The 21,689-nt window shown below is 51.8% G+C and overlaps 1 protein-coding gene across 1 annotated transcript in view; it reads right to left on the bottom strand.

Moving 5' to 3' along the window:
* CHAT (choline O-acetyltransferase) overlaps positions 1-21,689 on the bottom strand; it is a 62,591-nt gene that overhangs the window by 27,085 nt on the left and 13,817 nt on the right. The window contains exons 3-7 of the mRNA XM_027530902.1: positions 17,279-17,470; positions 16,560-16,678; positions 15,015-15,068; positions 11,293-11,473; positions 9,202-9,379 (exon numbers count right to left, since the gene is read on the bottom strand). Coding sequence (XP_027386703.1) covers positions 9,202-9,379; positions 11,293-11,473; positions 15,015-15,068; positions 16,560-16,678; positions 17,279-17,470 — 724 coding nt within the window. The remainder of the gene's footprint in view (positions 1-9,201; positions 9,380-11,292; positions 11,474-15,014; positions 15,069-16,559; positions 16,679-17,278; positions 17,471-21,689) is intronic.

Genomic DNA, 21,689 nt, shown 5'->3' with positions numbered 1-21,689 from the left:
TATCACATAGCCAAGAACGTGCAGCATTGGCAGACAGATGAACATATAGATCAATGGCAGAGAATAGAAAACCCCAAAATAGACTAACAAATATGCCCAATTGATTTTGACAAAGGTGCAAAAGTAATTTAATGGAGGAAGGATGGCTTTTTCAGCAAATATTACTGGAACATCTGTACATCCATAGGTACCCCTCCCTGAAAACCTTGGATAAAAATCTGATACCTTACAAAAAATTAGCACAAAATAGATTGTCAGCTTAAATGGACAATGTTATAAAACTTTTAGGAGAAATTCATCTTTGGGATATTAGGACTAGACATGTAATTCTTAGGCTTGTTCCCAAATGTATGACCCACAAAAGAAAAAAACTGATAAATTGGACTTCATCAAAACTAAAAACATTTCTTCAGTGAAACACCCTGTTAAGAAGATGAAAAGATAAGCTCAGATTGGAAGAAAATATAAAGCCACATATCCAATAAAAGGTTAGTAAAGACTATATAAGCAGCTCTCAGAACTCACAGTAAAAAAAATCCAAAACCTGAAACCTAAGCCCCAAACAATCCAATTAGAAAATGAGCAGAAGACGTGAAATGATATTTCCCAAAAGATGAGATATAGAGGGAAAATTAGCACATGAAAAAATATTCAACATCATTATCATCAGTGAAATGTAAATTACAACAACAATAAGATCACTGCACACCTACCAGAGGGCAATAAAAAATAAAAAATAATGACAATGAAGAGAAACTGGATCATTCATGCATTGCTGATGGGTAAGTAAAATGGTTGTTGCTGCTGCTGAGTCGCTTCAGTCGTGTCCGACTCTGTGCGACCCCATAGACGGCAGCCCACCAGGCTCCCCCGTCCCTGGGATTCTCCAGGCAAGAGCACTGGAGTGGGTTGCCATTTCCTCCTCCAATGCATGAAAAGTGAAAAGTGAAAGTGAAGTCACTCATCGTGTCTGACCCTCAGCGACCCCATGGACTGCAGCCCACCAGGCTCCTCCATCCATGGGATTTTCCAGGCAGGAGTACTGGAGTGGGGTGCCACTGCCTTCTCCAAGTAAAATGGTAAAGTCACTCTAAAAAACACTTTCACGGTTTCCTGTAAAACGAAGCATGCAAATATCATATGACCTACAATTTCATTCCTGAACATTTTCTTTGAAACGAAAACTTAGGATCACACAAAAACCTATGCATGTATTCACAGTAGCTTATTTGTAGTAGCCAAAAAGTAGACACAACTCAGACGTCCTTCAATGGGTGGATGGTTACATCACTTATGTTGAAACATCCAAATTGTGGAATACAGAATGAACTATTCACACATACAACAACCGGGATGGGTCTCTCCAGAGTATTATACTGAGCAAAAAAGCCAATCTCAGAAAGTCACATGCTGCATGATTCCATTTATATGACATTCTTGAAACAACATCCTAGAAATGAAGGATGGATTAGTGGTTGCTAGGGATTAAGGAGGGCTGGAGTTGGAGGGAAAGTAGGTGCAGCTGTAAAGGGACATCAGGGGTCCTTGTGGGGATGGAAATGTTCTCTGTCTTGACTGTATCAACCTCAGTGTCCTGGTTGTGATACTGGAAGATTTGCAAGATGTTACCACTCCCTGCGGGGTGGGGGTGGGGAGGCTGAACGGTACAAGCGTTTATTTCATACAAGTGCATGTGCGTCTATAATTATCTCCAAAGAAGTTTAATTTAATTTTTTTAAAAAAGAAGTCAGTAGCCAAGAACTGCTCTTCCCTCTGGGTTCCAGCTACCCTTCCCACAAAGACAGATTTAAAGAGCTATCATACTTTCAGAATTTCAGAATTAGGGGAGGGGTGGTACGTGGAGAAAGGCAGGAAATACAAACAAACAAACCCAAAACCCACAACCTCTCAGCTGCCTTGAAACCAAATAGCACAGTGCTGCCCGTGAAATGGAAAGTGAGGGCCAGAAAGATGGCACAGAGGGAGAAATGAAAGAGCAGAGGAGTCTGGAGTGTGTCCATGCAGGGCATGTGGCGTTTGGGGAGCCTGGGGGAGGCAAAAGAGCTCCCCAGAGTCAGCAAGAGTCAGGGCTCCACACCAGGACGATAGCCATTCAGTCTGAGGTCACTGACTGCAAGAGCAGTGCCCATCCACACAAGTCCATTTTCAGCTCACTGGATTTTTTCAGGGTGGTTTTGGGCTTGGGAGAACATCCCCAGAGTGTTTCCCTGAATCTAATAAGAGGTATCCTTAGTGATCGCCCTCTGTGCAGCAGGCACGGAACACCAACTTTGCATCCCTTAGATGGGCTGCCACCTCCCCATCTGGGCCTAAGGAGCCAGACTCCAGAACCTCAGCGAGGGGCCAGTCAAGCCCAGACCTCTTGCCTTGGACCAGAGGCCTCTCCCTGTCTGGCTGCTCTCAACCAGGAAAGCCTTCACGCTTCCACTATGAGAGGGAGGGGTTGGCCCAAAGAAAGAAAACAGCATTCAGCTTCAAGAGCCAGGAGATATTTCTGGGGCAATTAAATCAGAGAGGCTGTTATTGCTAATGTGTAATTGGTTTTAAAATCAGCAGGCTTGCCTATCTCTGGATAACAATATTTAAAGAGCAAGACGCCCCATCCCGAGTGGGTCTTGTAAACCATGACCGAAGAGGCCCTCTGCAGACACAGCAACCTTCTGTCAGTTCCCTCCTTGAAAGCTGTGGCTCAGCTCTAATTGGCTGCTGGGAATAAATATTTACGGGACTGTGCAAACGAAGGCATCTGCTTCCAAAGTCTGTTCACAGGAGCTGCACTGCACCCGGGCAGGCGAGCCAGCAGAGGGGCGGATCTCCTAGCTGGCGATCCTTTTCCTGCAAATTGACAAGTGCTGTAGTCTTCCAGACTCAGGGCTGGATGTCTAATTAAATTTCTAGACCAGGATAACGGTGTTGGCTCCTCCCGGGTTCAGGAAGGCCATAGCTTCACTTTGGGTGCGGAGGGAGGTCCTGAGAGGATGCACACAGCCCTCCTGAGGCCCAAATCTCACCCCCGAGTGCCAGGCCCTGAAGATGTCAGGTTGGGGAGACAGATGTTCCCTGGTCACTCCCGGCTCCACCACCCTCCACCTAACCTGTGGGAGACACAGCCTCCTCTGCTCGTGGGGGTGCAAGTCTCACCTCACAGGCTGTTGTGAAGACTTGCAGCAGCAAGGGACAGAAAGCAGCCAGGACAGGGCCCAGCAATAAGGGGAACCTCCATGCATGGTGGCTGCTAACGTCTGAATAAGTGGGTTCCAACCTGGACTGTACCTGAGGGTGCTTTAATAATGTGAATTCCTTAGCCTCATTCCAATGCCACTGGAAAATCACCAGGACCCAAGAATCTGGTTTGGTTTTCTGAAATTTTTTTTTTTTTTTTTTTTTTTGAGCTCTCTGGATGACCCTCATATTGTCAACTAGCCCCAGCCACACTGACCTCAACCCACCTTGGTTTAGCCTCAAGTCTCACTTAGCACAGGATGCAGAGGGGTGAGGCCCCCAAATTCCCACAGGACTCCTAAGGGAGACCTTCCCTTTGGTTTTATCCTGCCTGCTCTTGTCCTGACGATTCCATTTATTCTAGTCTCCCCAGCAAGATAGCAAATCCCAGGGGCAGAGACAGTCTTCGCAGGTCTTGTAGCCCTCAGCTCCCCGCTGGAGGTCCCTCAATGTGGACTGCATCCCACTGGCCGTTCCTGGACCTCTGCGAGCTCCACCCTCTCAATGTCCTGGCAAAGGGTCAGGCTGGGCAGCCTGGGAGCTTAGAGAGGGGGCCAAGCTGGTTGGGGGATCAGGGGCCATCACTGGAAGGAGAGCGGGTTGATGCAATCAACCGCCCCTGTGGGTGTCAGCTGACCCCGTGGAAATTCAAGGGGGAATTTTGTCTGAGCTCAGGCTTCCTGGTCTAGGCAGCCACCAGGACAAGTGGAGCTCAGCTTGGCTGAAACTTTCTACTGCATAATGCCAGCCTGGGCCCAGTGCCCATGGGCACTGGTCTCTGCTGGCGTCTCTGGAAGGGAGGTAGAGACCTTGGGACTTCAGCTGAGATGCCCTGGAAAGCTCAACCCATTTTCCAGTGCTAGCGGCGGTTCTCCCGAGAGCCAGGAAGACCCCAGGCCTCACCACAGTCAGCAGCTGCTCCTGGAACCAGGAGAGAGAGAGGCTTCGCAGAGGTTAGCACTCTGGGAGCGTCATTTCCAACAACGGCCGCCCTCCCCAGCGCTCCCACCCCTGATACTCCAGTGTCCCCTGGGTGGACCCGATCCTCCCCTGCTCTCCTCTCCTCCTTCCTGGACTCTCCACAGTGCTTGACTGGCTCTCCCCTTGCCCTGTTAACCTTCTTTGAAAGTGTTCTGTTCAGCCTTTGCCGCAACTGAAGGGTGCTCCCTCTGAGGGCCCACTTCCTTGCACCCCCTCCTCGAGGACTGTCATCTTCCCTCACACTCAGCCCAGCAGCAGATGGGCAGGGGGCATCCCCTCCCAGCTCTGAATGACTCGCCCTACCCTCCGGCTCTCTCTGTGGAGCTGCAGCCGGTGGGCTTTCCTCCTCCCCCCACGCGTTATCCTCCTTGTTGCTGTGCTCCTCTGGCCTCCTCGCAATGTCCAACCACCAGGACCTGGCTCAAGCTCTTCCTCACCATCACCACTCCCATCATCCTTTCAGTAGCCTGAACACCCTGTGCGTGGCCCGGCTGGCATCCTCCTCTCTCGGCCCTTTGACCTCTCACCTTTGACAGTCAAACTCAGCACCTACTCCTACCACCACATCTGGAGGCATATCACTACCAAGACCCAAGCCCCTCTGGAGCATCAGCTCAAGCTCCCCACACCTTGACCACTCTGACTCCCGCTTCACACACTGATTCCCGCTTCACACACTGTCACCTCCCACTGCAGCTCGTCTCACTGATGAGGACCACTCACTCCAGGACCCTTCGGCCCCACTGCCTATTTCCACTCTCCACCACCCGCCTCCATCTTTCACTTCCCTCCTATGATGGGCTAAACTGTGTCCCCCCCCAAAATCCCTAAGTTGAAGTCTAACCCCTGTCCCAGGGACTATATTTGGAGATGGGGGTCTTTATACAGGTAATTAAAATGAGGTCACTGGGGTGGGACCTTAATCCAACATGACTGGTGTCCTTATAAGAAAAAGAGATGAGAACACAGCCATCCTTGCACATAGAGGGAAGACAAATGTAAAGATACAGGGAGGAGACAGCCATCCTGGTCAAGGAGAAACGCCTCAGAAGAAACCCCTCTGTTGACACCTTGACCTTGGACTTCCAGGCTCTGGAAATGGGAGAAGATGAATGGCTGTTGTCTAAGCCCCACAAGGGTGTGTAGTAGGTTGCTGTGGCAGCCTGAGCAGACCAACGCACCTGCTTACTCAGTTCAGATTCCAGCACTGTAGCCATTCCCCTCCACACCCGCCTTCTCTCCCTCAGTTATACTCACTGACCTTGGCTGAACTCAGCAACCCACCTTCTCCTTGCCTGAACCTCAGCACCTCAATGTTGTATGTGGGGGAGAGGGGGGATTGCAAAATAATGCTAAAGTGTATGGCCCTCAAATATGAGCTCAATACAGTCCATGAATCTCAGCAAGTTTCCTGAGCAGGTTGTCTTTCTCACTTCCCATGAGGCTGTATCACACATTCTCTTCTGCCTCCAGAACCCCCCTCAACATGGCTCTGCTGGCCTCAGGCCAGGTTCAGTTTCCCTGTATCAGTCAAAGGTCTCTGATTCTCTGTGTTCCATCTCCTTTTGCCTTTGCAAGCATCCCAGCCCTCCATTTGTCTCCTCTCTCCTCACTAACAATTTCACTTACTGGATCATTTCCATGCACTTGCCTCTCCTACTAAAAACACTTCCCTTGACCCCCATCCTCCTCCAATCACTCCTGGTTTTCTGCTCCTTCTAGTACCAAAATGTCTGAAAAGAACCATCCACCCTTAACTGATTCTGCTCAGTGACTGTCTCATTACCAGTTTCTTCCTACTCTGGGATGCCTTCCACCCGCATACACCTTCCCCCCTGTCTAGTACTCTGGTCTGACTTTGGTGAAGGTCATGGCTGACTTAGGGTTGCTAAGCCCAGAGTCTCCTCTCTGTCCCATTTTCCCGAGAGTTCTCAGCAGCATCCGAGGTAGTTGGTGGCTCTCTCCTTCTCTCTTGTATCTTTGTGACTCATCTCCTGGTTTCGTCTTGACTTCACAGGCTGCTCTTTCTCTATCCTCTTTGCATCTTTTTCTACTGACCTCCAAGGCCCCATCTTCTGTTTCCAGATGATCTCATCAAGGTCCATGACTTTAAATATCACTTCTGTGCTGATGGCTCTCAAATTTATATCTCTGTACCGACCTCTCCCTTGAGCTCCAGACACATAGATCTAACTTGACGTCTCTACTTAGATGGCTCAAGGCGCCGCCTCCCTGGCACACGGGGAGAGGACTTCTCCCTGCAGCATTGAGAACCATCCTCGGCTGGTTCTCATCTCAGTGAACGGTCCCACCACCTACTCAGAGGCTCACATCAAAAACCTAGGGCTCCCTTGTGTCCACAAGTCCACTGTCTACATCTGTGTCTCTATGCTTGCCCTGCAAATAGGCTCATCAGAACCATTTTTCTAGGAGGGTGGAAGGAATAAAGAGAGTGGCACTGACGTACATAGGCTCTGATGTGAGACAGACAGCGAGTGGGAGCTGCTGCGCAGCACAGGGAGCTCAGCTCTCGCTCTGTGATGGCCCAGAGGGCTGGGATGGAGAGGGTGGGAGGCAGGCTCAAGAGGGAGCAGACATTACATACATATAGCTGACTCACTTTTGTTGTACAGCAGAAACTAACATAATATTGTAAATTATACTCCAATAAAAGAAATAAATTTCTAATAAACTTATTAAAAAAAAAGCTCATCCTCTTTTCCTTATTGTTGCTTCCACTTTGAAACTTCTCTAGACCCCACCTATGTCTTTCCATCTTTCCATCTTCACTCTCAACTCTAGCCCAAGCTGCCTGAATCTTTCACTTTAACACTCAAATCATTTCCTAAGTGGTTTCCCCATTTTCCTTCCATGGGAAGGGGCGCTCCAGAGAGGAGAGCTCAGTGAAGGATCAGATTCCCGCTGTGCAGATGACACAGCCAGTGCTAACTGGATTAATCAGATTTCCAGAGCGAAGCCGTGTGTGCACTCTCCTCCTTTCTGTCAGCTTCCTTTGGAAACAGCACTTCCATTCAGAAAGCCAGATCAAGTGCCATTAACAAATTAATTCCGATTAGCGCACCCAGGCACTCAGACCCCAAGGCAATCCTGGTCAGTCGTGCGGGGTGATGGCTTGGGCCTGGCCTGCTAATAAAGTGGGAAGCCTCCTGGAAGCAGAGGCAATTCTTCTGATGCCTGTCTCTGTCCCTGGAGGGGAGAAGAGTAGGATTTGATTATACCATGGTCTCCTGAGGGAATTAACTCACTTTCAAATTATAACTTATTAATTCTCCCACATGGCCATTAGGTTGGTAAGAACAGGGTCACCTCTGGCACCTACCTGTGATCCACACAGCCTCCAATTTAAGACCAAGCACTGGAAGGTGCCCAACAACTGAATGAAAGGAAATTAAGTGGTAAGTGGGAAATAAGTCTGGGGCCCAGTATCCTTAGTGTCCTTCATTCCTTTATTTAACAAGCATGACTGGGGATTAACTGTGTTTGGGGCAGCAGATTCAGAAGTTAAGCCAGGTAAGGCCCCTGTCCTCCTGGGTTTTACAGACTTGGGTGGCGGTGTGGGAAAGGGACAGATAATCAGCACGAATCAAACAGACAAAAAACTGACTTCAGAGAGTAAGAAATGCAACCAAGATGAAAAACAGGACAAGGGGCAGAGTGTGCTGGGGAGAGGTGGGGGATATTCCAGGAGAGTCTGGGGTGAACCCCTAAGCTGAGCTTGGAACAGTGCAAGGAGCCAGCCAGCCCTGGAAGAAGAGCTTTCTAGGGAGAAGGACGTGCCTGCTGCTGGACGGTCAAGCCTCATCACCTTCTCGTTCTCCCGGTACGTCTAGCACAGCCATCTTTGCCGGCCAGACTGCTCTCCTCACGGTACTGGGCAGGTCAGATATGGCCCTGCTGGGCGGTTAACTCTGCCTGCAGTTGGTCTGCCTGCCTGGACACTGTCCCTCCCTCCTGTCCCTCTCATGTCACAGGGTTTTGTTCAATTCCCACCTCTTTCCTCAAAGTCTTTCAAAAGCCTCCCAATTAGAAGGGCTCCCTCCCCTCTCTGAAGTCCTGGAGCATTTATTTGGTAGCTACTGGCTCTACTGCCTTACGTGGGTAGACACTGCATTACTATGTACTTGAATCCATCCCCGATTCCTATCGAGGGGGCTGCTCAAGGCCAAGGGCTCCATCCTTTTTGTCCCTTACACACCCAGGCCTAGCCCAGGTCCTCAGCTTACAGACACTCAAGAACTCTGAATGGTCACCTGGCTGGAATGAAAGCCCAAGGGGCAGACAGAGGCTCAAAGAAGTCCCACCCTTCTTCTGGGAATGTAGGCAAGAAAGCAAGACTCTCCACCCAGTTCCTGAGAACAGGGCTCGCTTTGGGTTTGAAAAGTAGTTTCCAGAAGGACAATTTGAAAAATGTAAGACTGTTGCTGGATTTCTTATGGGAAAGCTTAGAAACTTTCTTAAGAGCAGCAGCCAGAAGGATAAGATCAGCTTGAAGATGAAGAATTCTGGGACCAAGAAATCACGTGAAGGAGGCAGCCAACTACCCTTCCAGAGGTGGGCCCATCCCAAACCCCTACCTGACAACTCTCCCAGCAACTCAGATCCCGGAAATGAGCACCTTCCTTGCCCACCAGTAAAACACCACTGCTTCACTGCAGCTGGCCTTCCTTCAACTCAAAAACCTTGCCCCCAACCATGCTCCCAGACATCCTCGGATTCCGGGTCTAGTCAGCCTCACCCAGAAAGTCAGCATGCCGTCAGATGAATTACAAGCGTACAAAAGATGCCTTCAGCTGACCGCAGGCCAACTGCAGGATATGCCATTGGGTCCTGGACTGGAAGGAGGCCTGAGCTTCCCACACTATGGCAAATGGGGATGAGGTACACCCCTGGAGGGAGGGAGGCCAATGGGTGTGAGGATGAGATGAGCATGGAGACGTGCTGGGCGCTGCTGCTAACCTTTCATGAGGACCGTCCTGGCCTCAGTCCACTCGCTCCTCCCGTCTGACGTCAGCAGGCCGATTGGAGGCAAGCGTTCATCCTCGTTGGAAGCCATTCTGACTATCTTTCTCAACTGAGTGAACAGATCCCCCTCACTGAGACGGCGGAAATTAATCACAACATCCAAGACAAAGAACTGTGGGGGAAACAGGTCAAAGACTTCACTCAGGGCAGCCCGCCCTAGACGTCAGGCCTTCCCTGAGCCTCCAAGTGGGAGCAGGACGGGGGGCACTCAGGCCCCTGGTTCCCAAGGTATCGACGGTTCAGAAGAGCCACAACGTGGGGACCAGCCCGACACTGTCAACTGTGCTGGACTCCAAGCTCTCCCAGATCAAAGGCCAGATTAAACTTAACTAAAGAGAGTGTTTCTTTTCTGCAGTTCCTATTTGATGTAAAACCATTACGTTTGTGGGAAACTGAGTGGAAATTGATACATCTGCTTGCTGTTGGGGGGCTGTGTCAATCAAAACTGAAAACGGTGCGTGCCCGATGATTCAGTAACTGCTCTTATAAATGCATACTTTAGTCTAAGGCTTAGAGAAACATATACTTGTGCCCTGGGAGACATATAAAGGAATGTGCATATCAACCTTGTTTGCAGTAGAAAATTGGTAGAGAGAGCCCAAATGTTCTGCAGGAAGGGAATGGTTAAGTAAAACGTGGAGCACCTGTCCAATGCATGTCTATCCAGCAGTTAAAAGGAATGAACTAGCTCTAGATACAGCTACAGGGATAGATTTCAAACACACTGGTGAGTGGAGAAAAAAATGGCAGCAAAAAATATGCAGAGAAAGATTAAAATGGAAGAACACCACACGAAATGCTCCACGCGTGCATGTGTACCTATCCACGTGTACTCGCGTGAGCTCTGTAGGTGAGGCCTGTGAACCGGCACTCAGTGATTTCGCAGCTAGAGCCTCAGCATTGTAAAGGGTTCTAGTCACAGTCCCAGGTCAAGGTCCCTTCTCTGCTGATTGACGTGTGCTGGCCCCACGCCCTGAGCCGCATACAGGTGGTTTGGTTCAGAGCGGGAGTCTTAGCATTTCTGGGAGGGATGGATACTATGGTGTGTGTGTGTGTAGCAGGGCGGGGCGGGGGGGGCGCTGGGATATTCTGGGTTTGACTTTTGAATGAAGGTGGAGAAAGCTTCTTGTCTTGTGGCCAGCCAGGTGTCAGGTGGGCTTCCAACCTGGGAACAGCCATCTTTTGTTGGCAAACTTAGGGCTCCCAATTTAGACGGAAAATGTCAAATGAGCCTAAGAAGAAAAGACTATAGAAAAAAATACCAGGGGAGCCCCTGGGTGGGTGTCAAAGTTGGGTTTTAATGAAAACAAACGGGTTTTAATGAAAACAAACAGCTTTTCATCAGATGAAATTTTTATGTGGAGCCTCAGTATATGAAGTACACTGTCTGGCATCCCTGAGGCCCCCACAGGCTCTTTTGTTTCCCTGGAGCCCAGTCTGAGGACCAGAGCTGCAGGGCATAGAGCGTGGGCTTGTGACATGGGCAGACGGAGGAGTCCTTCTCACCCTTGGACAAGCCACTTAACCTAAGTCTCGTCTCCTCATGCGTCAAATGGAGATCCAAGGCCTCCTCTGCAAGGTCATCCTAAGATCAGATGGGATGACAGATACCAGGCCCACCTGGACGTGGATGCCCAGACAGTCAGTCTGTAAGCTGTCCATCTGTGTGTGGTCTCCAGGAAGGCCACGACCTGGGTGACTGCATGTGGAAGGGCTGAAGACATGCTGGGTCTCATTGACGACCCTCAGTCCATCCAGGCAGTTCATTGGACCTGACTTGGCTGGACAGGACTGAAATGGGAGCCTACCAAAGGCATCTCGACTGACGACGCTCCTCCTTCTTAAAATCCAACCAGTGGAGAGAAATGGGACGGACAGAAATCAGGAGACCCCATTTCGGGGCCACCCTGCCCAGCTCACCGTGTGACTCTGGGAGGGGGCTGAACCCCTGGAGAGGCAGGAAGGGATGAAGAATGTGCACCCCTCCCCAGGCCCGAGAAGCTGCAGGAGCAAGGGGCCGCTTACCTGGTTGCAGCAGGCCACGATGATGTGCTCCGGCTCGGGCATGACACTGCTCTTCTGGGCCACCAGCGTGTCCTGGGTGCGGCCGGGGAGCCGGTATGAGGAGAAGAGCGCGTAGTATTGCTTCATACAGAGCGGCTGCCCTGAGAGCTGGCCCTTGGCACAGTCGGTGGGGACGGAGTGGCTGGTGGGGGAGGGGGGGAGGAGAGGCTGGGAATCAAAATCGGTTCTACTCTAACTTGACGCCAGAACTGCGTGATGATGGCCGTTCAAGAGCTAGATTCCCATTTTCTACAGTAGCGGAGTGCCCCAGGGAGACCCTCGTGTTCTCCGGCCTCCATTAGTCTCCCTCACTCCAGCCTCATGCACGACACGGGCAGGTACAGATCTGGCCACTCTGGGCCTTTGCCACTGCTGCTCTGCTTGGCACGCCTTCACCCTCAGCCCTGCACTCAACTGATCTGTTTAGAAGACCCCCTTCACTCTTTTGAGAGCTTACTCCTTCATCAGCTCTTCCAGAAGCCTCCTTTGAGTTCAAGGTGGAAAGCTCTCTTTTTCCTATGATCTCAGCATGTCTCAGGTACTTCCTTCTTCCTCCTCCTCCCTGACTTCCTCTTCTTCCTCCTTCTCACTCCCTCTCCGTCTGTCTTTCCTCTTCCCGTCTCACCCTCCCCTCCACAGTCAACCTCCCTTCCTCTTCCTCCTTTTTTTTTTTCTCTCTCTCTTTCTGCCTCTTCTTCCCTCCCTTCCTCCCTCCCTTCTTCCTTCCTTTCAGCCAACAAATGTGACTGAGCAGTCTCCTGGACCAGGCACCATTGGAGCATCTGGGGAGCAGGTGCAAACAAGAGCTGAGTTTCCTGTTCTGACGGGGCCCAGATCTGGGATATGTAAGGGCGCAAAGAAGCAGGCAGGCAGCAAGATGCGGTGAGGGGACAGCAACTGGGAGGGCAGGAGGAGCGACCAGGGGTGGTCTCACTGAGGATCAGACTTGAAAGCCGAGCCCTGGGGTCAAGAGGCAGCCACGAGGTGAGCTGGGGCAGAGTGAGGCCCAGGCGGGCTGGGCGGAGCATCCCACTGTCCTGCTGCTGCAAGTGTGGGTGTCAGATTGAACTGGAAGGACCAGCTGATGATAGGCTGGTTGTGGGACTCCAGGGGGAGCTTTCAGAAGCTAGAGTTCTTGTGTCTTGTATCTATATACCGTTTTTCTGCTAATTCAGTTGGTGGCTCAGATAGAAAAAAAACTGCCTGCAATTCAGGAGACTTGGATTCGATCCCTGGGTCAGAAAGATCCCCTAGAGTAGGAAATGGCAACCTACCCCAGTATTCTTGCCTGGAAAATTCCACAGACAGAGGAGCCTGGTGGGTTACAGTCCATGGGGTTGCAAAGAGTTGGGCAAGACTGAGCAACTAACACTTTCACTTTCAAAAACATTTCACTAAATAAAATATATATTGGCCCTTCACCATAGATTGTTTGAGGAACACTGGTCAAAGATGAAAGGAAGCCAGTTAAAGCTGAGTAAAGAGATGGACAGAGAAGCGGGGAGGCCTGTGGCCTCTTTGTCAGCAGAAGTCGGTGCCATTTCATTCTTGGGGCAGTGAGAGCCCTCAGGGGCATGATCTGATCCGCTTTGTTGCCATAATGGCCCCGGTTCCAGGTGGAGAACAGGTGGAAGCCGGTCACGGGAAGGAGGCTGTGGGCTGCTGGGAAGGTGACGGGCCTGGGGAGGGTGATGGGAATAAGAGGAGGGTGTAAATATGGGTTCTGGAGGGAGTGTGATATCCCTGAGCTTGGACTAGATGAGCAGGCGAGAGAGAAAGATACCATGGGTGACTTACAGGATCCTGGATTCACCCCGGGGTTGTGCAGCACGTTTACTGAGACGGCAGGACGAGGTAAAGAGCCTGCTGGGCCGTGGGAGGGGGCCCAGGGGTCCGCTGGGGATGACTCAGTTTGCAGTGACTAGGAGGTGCCCCGGTGGGGATGTCAGGGGGTCAGACACGAGTGAGGGGCTCAGAGAGGATGGACGCAGTTGTATTTGGTGCTGTTTATGTGTCTGTTTCGCTAGATAGTCTGAGAACCTTTTGAAGACAGGGATGGGGCCTTATTTCCCTTCATCTTTCCAGCATCAATTTTAAAAGTGAAAAAAATCGGCAAACAATAAATGCTGGAGGGGATGTGGAAAAAAGGGAACCCTCTCGCACTGCTGGTGGGAATGTAAATTGATACAGCCACTATGGAGAACAGCATGGGGATTTGTTTAAAAACTAGGGACAAAAACTATCATATGACTCAGCAATAGCACCATTGGGCATATACTCTGAGAAAACTATAATTGAAAAAGACATGTACTCCAAAGTTCTCAGTGGCTCTGTTTACAGTAGCTAGGACTTGGAAGCAACCTAGATGTCCATCGACAGATGAACGGATAAAGAAGCTGTGACACATAGAAACAATGGAATATTATCAGGCATAATAAAAAAGAATGACCTTGAGTCAGTTCTAGTGAGGTGGATGAAGTTAGAGCCTGTGATACAGCGTGAAGTCGGTCAGAAAAAGAAAACAAATTCAGTGTAATAACACATATACACAGAACCTAGAAAGATGCTATTGATGAACCTATTTGCAGGGAGGGACAGAGACGCAGATGTAGAGGATAAACTCACAGGCACAGTGGGGTGGGGAGACAGTGGGGCGAATGGAGAGAGTAGCACAGACATACACGCACTGCCATGCAGACAGCTGGGGAGAAGCTGCTGCGGAGCACAGGGAGCCCAGCCCGGAGCTCCGCGACGACCTGGGGGCGGTGTGAGTGGGAGGGAGGTGATATACGTATAATTATGGCTGACTTGCGTTCTTGAATAGGAGAAACCAAACAATACTGGAAGGCACTTTTCCTCCAGTTAGAAAAAATTGCTTTAAAAAAGAAAAGTGGGCAGATGAATAAATGAGTGAATGAAGGAAGGGTCCAAAGCAGGCCCTTGAGCAATGGCATAAAGCTCTAGCTTTATAACCCTTACAGCGATTAGATGTGGGAGCTTACATGTGGACGTGTATGGGTATGTGTGTCCGTGCGAGTGTGCACACACACACGTGGGCGTCTGGGGTCTAGACTGTCAGTGACGGACAGGTACAAAGTTGTGGGGGGGGGCCTAGGCCATTCTCGCCCTGCTGCTCAGCCGGACAAGGTAAAGGATGAGAATGAGATTCTCTGAAATCAGTCGGAGGGTCATCAGCACTGAGTTCTGGGGGGTGGCAGAGAGCTCCTGGTGAGGAGGAGAGACAACAAGAAAACATCACGGGGAGGCAGCAGCTGGAAGGCCTGGAGACCCAGCGAGGGAGGTCTGGTGGGGAGCAGAAGCACACAAATGCACAGAGAGCTGCTGTGCCTGGCTTAGGGCCAAAAGCCTCCCAGGCATCATCTCACAGGACAGTGGCGCAGCCCCAAGAGGCGGCCACCGTTATTATTTCCGTTTGACACGCAGGAGTCTATAGTAACCAGAGTGATTACTCACTCCAGGTTGCCACATCATGTGTTGTAGGTGTCAGAGTTCAAAAGGTTGTTCTGATGTTCGAGATGTGCAGGGGGTCATCTGCTCAGTGACAGAAGCCGGGAACACAGAGCTGAGAAAAGACACGGTCCCTGCCTCCACGAGCTCCTTGGCTAGTGTGGCAGGAGCCAGATGAAGAGGGCACTGCCCTTCCCAGGGGGGCTCAGTCCTACCTGTCCAGCAGGGTCTTGTAGCTGAGCACGCCGGAGATGAGGTCGGCTGCAAACCTGCGCAGAGAGATGAGGCCTTAGTCTCTCCTCTCTGGGGCCCAGGGGCCCTCCCTCCTCTCCCCCTTCTTCTTTCATTCTTTCCTCCTCTTTCTCTCTCCCCCTCCCCGTCCTTCCCTGCTCCTCTAGTCTCTCCCATGCTCATGGGCCACCCACCAGATGACTGGCCCTAACGGTGCAGTAATCAGCTAGGGTTCCTGCTGCCCCATCCCTACCCCCAGGCTGTCAGTTTCCTGCACAAACCTTCACAAACACAGACTAAAAATGGTCCTGAGGAGAGAACTTGGGGGAGGAGAGGAAATCGGAAGGTGAACGAGAGGAGGAGGGAGAGGAAGCCAGGAGAGGCCACGGGGCAGGCAGGAGGAGGCTAGACCATTAGGGGCGGTGTTCTTCCAGGGGAACGCCTGTGCTGGGACTGGACTGGGCCAAAATCCCAGGGTTCTGGGAGATCCAATCTCCCAGGAAAAGTCAGTAATTTGGTCTCCTTAGTGCTAATGTAAAAGAAAGCCAGGTGCTGTCGGCTAGAAAAAAGTCACCAGAAAACCTTACCATGGGACCCTGTCATCTTAACTGCCCATGGACAATGAACCTGGCTTAATTGCCTCAGGAGGAAAACACCCCGCTTCAACGCAATTTTGAGAACTGTATACAGAAGTCATTCATCTGTCCACATATTTCCTTTGTCCAGGGAATGCCCAGCTGTAGGGGAAGGGGGAAGGCTCCCGAACCCCCTCCCCCTCCAGCCAGCAGGTTGCTTGGGCTGGGTGAAGAAGGAGGGGGCGGGGGTCTTCCAGCCTGGATCAGAGGCCAAGGTGCAGCCTGCCTCGTGTTTTTATTTCCTCCCTCTGAACTGTCCCCACGCTGTGCCACATTTTGGTCTTGAGGCCAGAGACCTGGGTTTGGCTCTGAGAGACCCTCCGCCCTGCTCCACTCCTGCATAAATGGCCCCTCTGTCGCAGTCATCAGCGCACCCATAGGCCGTTCTAGCGGCTCAGTGAGCTCTGAAATTGCAGCAGATGGCAGACACTCTGGTGGTGGCTGGCGGGAAGGAGCCATTCCCACTCCCCGGGAACCTCTGCTCAGAGCTGGGGGCTGCAGGGAGCAGAGGCCTCTGAATCAGACTGGGGCCGCACATCCCAGTGGCAAGCCCCAGCTTCAAGCACCGGCAGGATCAAGAGACTACAGATTTCCTTCCAGGACCTCAGCCAGGCCAGACTGCCATGGGGGCACCTGGGGCCCATGACCTCCCCGCCCCATCCCACTGCACCCCAAATAGATATACCTGAGGAAGACCCCGTGTGTGTTACCCACGTGCCCCTCACCTACTCTTCCTTTGACCCCTTGGCCTGGATGGCCACTGTCTCAGGGCCATTTGGCCTCAGAAAGCTCAGCCAAGGCACAAGCTTCAGCCTCTCCTTCCTGGGGGTGGGGCCAGGCCCCCTCCTCCAGGCAGACTCCCAAGCTATGAGCCCGGGAGCCTGGTGTCCTCACCTTAACTGGTCATTGGTGTCTTGGAAGTGCTGCCGGGCAAAGATCACAGCTGGGCTGGAGTTGACAGGCAGGGCCAGGCGATTGTTGAGATACATGTCGTTCAGCCAGTACTCGGACACCTGCCAAGGAGGGTGCCATTATGCCCAGGGGCCACACACACCCTGCCTGGGGAACACATCACTCCCACCTTGGCATCCAGGAAGGGAAATGGGGACCCTTCACTAGATCATTCATTCATTCCACAAACATACACTAAGCCCCAGTTACGGGCTGGAACTTGTGGCTCCCTGAGCCGTCCCGCCTGTCGCTCAGCCTCCTCCAACGCCATCTCCTTTCTTCCCTCTCAGTGTTCATCCTGCGTGTGTGCCGCTCTATCGTGTCCCCTGCCCAATCTTATGAGTGTCTCATTCCTGCCTTTCATCCCTCGCCCCTGACTTCATGCTACCCCTGCTGCTCCCAACCCTAGTGCTCATCTGCCCCCATCTGTCCGCCATCTCTGTACCCTGTCTCTCCCCATAACCCCATCTTTATCTGCATCTGTCCCCTCTCAGCCTCTCACCCTTGCCCCTTACTATCCCTCTGTGTCTCTCCCATGCCTGTCCCTCCCTCTGCCCCATCTTGGTCACCCACCTGCCCCTTATCCAAATCCCTCTATCTTCTTATCTAGCTTCTGCCCCTTGCCCCATGGGTTCCTCGTCTGCTGCCCCAGCAGCTCTTACCCAGTTGGCAGTCCTCTCCTGCCGTTCTAGGAGCTTCTGCTGCAGGGTCTCGCCAAGGCCGCCAGGGGCCCCAAACTGCTGCACGATGGCCTGGCTCCTCCTGAATTGCTCCTGGGGCACCAGGTGCTGCATGCACCGCAGGTAGGTGGCCAGGGTCTGCTGCAGTGGGGGCACAGGGAGTTTGGGCAGCCCCTGGAAGACAAGGTTCACAGGTTCTTGTGCCTGACCTTAAGTGTGGCCCCCGTCTGTCCGCAGACTGATCCCCTGTGTCTACCTCCATCTGCCCATCCCTGTTCCCTACCCTGGGACTTGTCTGTTTCTAGAGCTCAGCTCAGCAGGGCTGTGAACTGAGGAGACGCCTGTTTGCTTCTTCCCGCACCTCAGCCCTGCCCCTAGCAGGGGACCAAGTGCAGAGGAGAAGACTCTGGTGCTGACACCACACAGAACAAACTGCTGGCCATCTGTGTGATCTCTGGCAAATCACCCCTACCTCTGTGCCTCAGTTTCCTCCCCTGTAAAATGGGAGGAAGAAACTCCACTTCTTATAAGATCAAAGTGATCATGGATGTGAAAGTGCTTATGAACCATTAAGAATGAGTCTAAGATGAAACAGTCCTGTTATTGATACTGACTGCTGGCCACTCTTAGTTTAGGAGCTGTTCCCAGCTGGGGCTCCACAATCCAACTGATCTCTGGGCCCAAAGGGTGTGACTCTAATGGAGGGGTTTGGACAGGTGAAAGATGGAGAGAGGAATAGCTCACTGCCTGCCTTAATGACCAGAATTCTGCATGATAGTCTGATATTCATGATATGGGAGGGTGACTCGTGCACTGGACTCCTTATTAAATCCCTCCCTGTTATGAAACCCAGGGAGGGGCGTTTAGCTCCATGTGGGCATGGGACGGGGATGGGGGATGATTCTTCCACTCTTAATCTCTCCAAGCTTCAGCTTCCTTATCCACAGGACTTAAACAACAATCCCTACCTGAGAGGGGCACAGGTAAATAAGAAGAACAACTGGCCCCATTAGGCACATCATAAAATGTCATGATATGACTATCCTTCTACCTCCAAAGGGATTGCTAAGAGAAAACCCATAACTCCTGGGGTCCCAAAGCATCTCGAGAATCTCAGTAGAACTCCTCACCCACGTGCTCCTGACGTGGGTTTCCCAGTTAACAAACTCTATCACTGTGGAATCGTGTGTGTTCAACAGGGCTATGGCTTAGCCTGGGCAGGAATTTTTGTCCAGTTTTCACGTGAGGAAACTGAGGGCCTAAGAGTGAAGAGACTACTCCAAAGTCATCCAGACATTCAGTGGCAGAGTCAGGCCCTGAAATAACCCCCCCACCCCACCCCACCGACAGCCCTCCTGCTCCTTCCTCCTCGGCCTTTCTCGTCCTTGCTTCCTTTTCCATCCATCCTTCTCATTCTTCCTCACTTAGCCGGTCACAATGAGAAGCCAGGATTTTTCATATTATTGACTAAACTTTACAAAGCTGGCAAAGAGCAGACAGCCTTCTTTCCGGGGTTTGTCCTCTGTGGGGTGGTAAAGGGAGTGAATTTTCTACCCCAGCTGGGCTGTGCAGTGAAGGGGGTCCACTGCGTACTTACCTGTGCTCTGCTCCCGCTGCTGCAGGGGCTGAGGTGAACCCCCCACCCCCTGCGAGTGTGAGTGAGCTGGAGCACATGCCCAGATGAGAGAAGGGGATCCGCCTGTCTGAGCCTGTTCCTCTAGAGCTCACTGCCCTAGGCGGAGGGAGAAGGGTGGCACTGCCAACTATGGGCTGCTCCTGCTGCCCTGGGGAACACTTGAGGATGGGTCTGGGCAGCAGTCTCGGTGGCCCAGCCCACTCCCAGAGAGCCAGGTCCAGCCCCCTGACCCCACCCTCTTCTCTCTCCTGGGGTCTTGGGGATCCGTGTGGTGGGTGAGTGGGGAAACACGTATAGAAAGCCCAGTCCAGCTGGTGACTTGTGCAAAAGTGGCAGCAGGTCTGGTTGGAGCTGCCCTTCTTCAGGGCTGTGCCAGTGACTCAGCCCGGGTCTTGGGGAATCAGTGATGTGGAAGACGGAATGAAGCAGGAACTCTGCTGAAATGTCTCAGCCCCTCAGGGTTCTGCCCAGACTCTCATGGATTTCTGACTTTGCCTGGGTACAGAGACAGGGGCTTGTACAAAGGAGGGCCTTTGGGTCCTGGGATCTTAGGTCAATAAACATTTCTGGGCAATTTATATGAGCCAGGTCCTGGGCTGAACTCAGGGACAATGGAGAGACAGAGCCTGCTCTCAAGGCAGCTGCAGTCCAAAGGGAGAGACAACAGAAGTATTTGTCAGACTGTTTGTCTAGACAACTTGATGAGCAGTTTCACAGAGAGAAGCCAGAAAGTTCTGATCAAGTTTTCACATGAAGCCCTGGGGTGCAGGTTGGGGTAAAGAGGTGTCAAGAAGACAGCTGTGGCACACTCACTTTAGAAGGTGAGTATGATACAGAAGGAGGATGCCTGCCCAGGGAAGGATGGCGTTGTCTCAAACTAGCGGGGAAGTTGGAGCCTTAAGGCTCCAGGGGCTGCGATGCGACAAGGCTTAGAGCAGGGAATTCAGCCTCATCCTCAGGCAATTCCACTGGGCTCAAAGCCATTGGAAGTGGAACTTGGAGAGCGGGAGGCGCCAAGAGAAAAGAGAGTACCTGGCCCAGATCAAGGACTCTCCCTGGCTTTGAGGGTAGCCGTCAGCATTCCCTCCGTATTCCCTGAAGACACTCCCAGCTCCGCCAGGTCCTCCCAGCCTCCTCAGCAAACTAGAGGCAGGGTTGTAGCTGGCGTTCATGCCCAGGAGAGCACAGGGCTAGGTGCCAGGCAAGATTCGGAGGCCAGTCCCACTTAATACTGTTAGGTAGGTAGAATAGGGAAAAGGAGTCCAAAATGGCGGTGGCTAAAAGACAAGGAAGGTCAAAGGAAGGTCCGAGGACCACAGTGAAGACTTCAGGCAGAACAAACAGCACTCTTGGCTAAGCCCAATTTGCATAGGGCAGGCCCAGGTGGAGGAAAAACATATAAAAGGAGGAGCCAAAGCGCTTTATCATGGACTCTCTCTCTCCCGCGTGCGTGCACGCTCGCTCTCTCTCTCTCTCTCTCTCTCTCTCTCCTGCTATCTTCTAAATAAAATGGAGCTGTAACACTGATTTGCCTAAGAGCTATAACACGGTTTGTCCAAGACCCAAGAGCTGTGACGCGCCGAGGGCTTTAATGTCCGTCGCTCCAAATCTTTGTTGTGACGAGACAAAGAACCGAGGAACATACACTCGCGTGACATCTATGGTGCCGTGACTCGGGTTTAACCTGGCTGAAACAACCTCCGCGCGGAAGAGGCCAAGCACAGCAGGAGCCCAACTCAGCAAAGCTCCCGCGCTAGAAGCGGAAGGTGAAGAAACCCAGCGCAGGGGAAGGCCCATCGTGCTGGAAACCGGGACAGCGAAAAACGAACTCAGCAGAAAGCTCACGCGGCCCAGTCTCAGATTCCAGAAGACCTCTGGTTAAGGTAAGAGGTCCTCGCTCCTATGGCTGGAGGGACCTTTACAATCTCGTTTCTTGTTTCCTCGAACCTCCCGCGAACAGGCAGGTGGCAGGGGGCACAATTAGGGACTCTGGAGAGGCTACTCCTCAGCATGTCCCAAAGGCGCTATCTGCTGGGCCCCAGTAGCTGTTACCCAAGCCGGTGGGGGTTCTTCTGTCCTTTCTCTTCTCTGTGCCAAGGCTCAGACCAGTGAAACTGAGCACCGGTCAGATATTTAGCAAATTTTCTGGCGGGCTATGAAGGGGATTCCTTGGCACGTTTTTCCCACTGCTTTTTCCTCCTGTCCTTCAGTTCTCTCCCAGGACTCAAGCCCAGCCAAAACTAATGAAACTCAGGCTCTGATGTCTCATTGCAAAAATTCATTGAGAGACAAAGAGGTGGATTTGTAAGAATCCAGAGAGAAGCCACTCTTCAGGGTGTGAACCACTGCCGAAGACAAGGGCTGGGGCCATGGAATTAGGCCTGGCTAGGTTTTGTGAAGGGATGGAATTCATATGCTAGTGAGAGGATTGTCTCAGCCATTGGGGAACCACCCTCTCCTCCCTCGTGACCTTGTGCCTTGGAGCTGTCGCCTCTGACACCTGAGCTGTCCTCTGGGGTGTCTGTTGGCTTATAGATTGGGGATTAAGGTTTACTTGAATTGACTTGTCATCTTGGACCCAATTGATTTTAATTGGTTTACATTATACCCTTGTGCTATGTCATTCTTTGAAAGGTTGTGCTCTGCCCCCTTTCCTCCTGTTTCATGCTCTTTTCCTGAGCCCCATCCAGACCCACAAGGTTGCCTCTACAATCTTCTGGAGAGACAACCAGAAAATAGCTGGCCTTGGGAGGGAAA

The sequence above is a fragment of the Bos indicus x Bos taurus genome, chromosome 28 (assembly GCF_003369695.1).
Source record: "Bos indicus x Bos taurus breed Angus x Brahman F1 hybrid chromosome 28, Bos_hybrid_MaternalHap_v2.0, whole genome shotgun sequence".
Lineage (NCBI taxonomy): Eukaryota > Metazoa > Chordata > Mammalia > Artiodactyla > Bovidae > Bos > Bos indicus x Bos taurus.
This window is presented reverse-complemented; position numbering and strand designations above follow the sequence as displayed.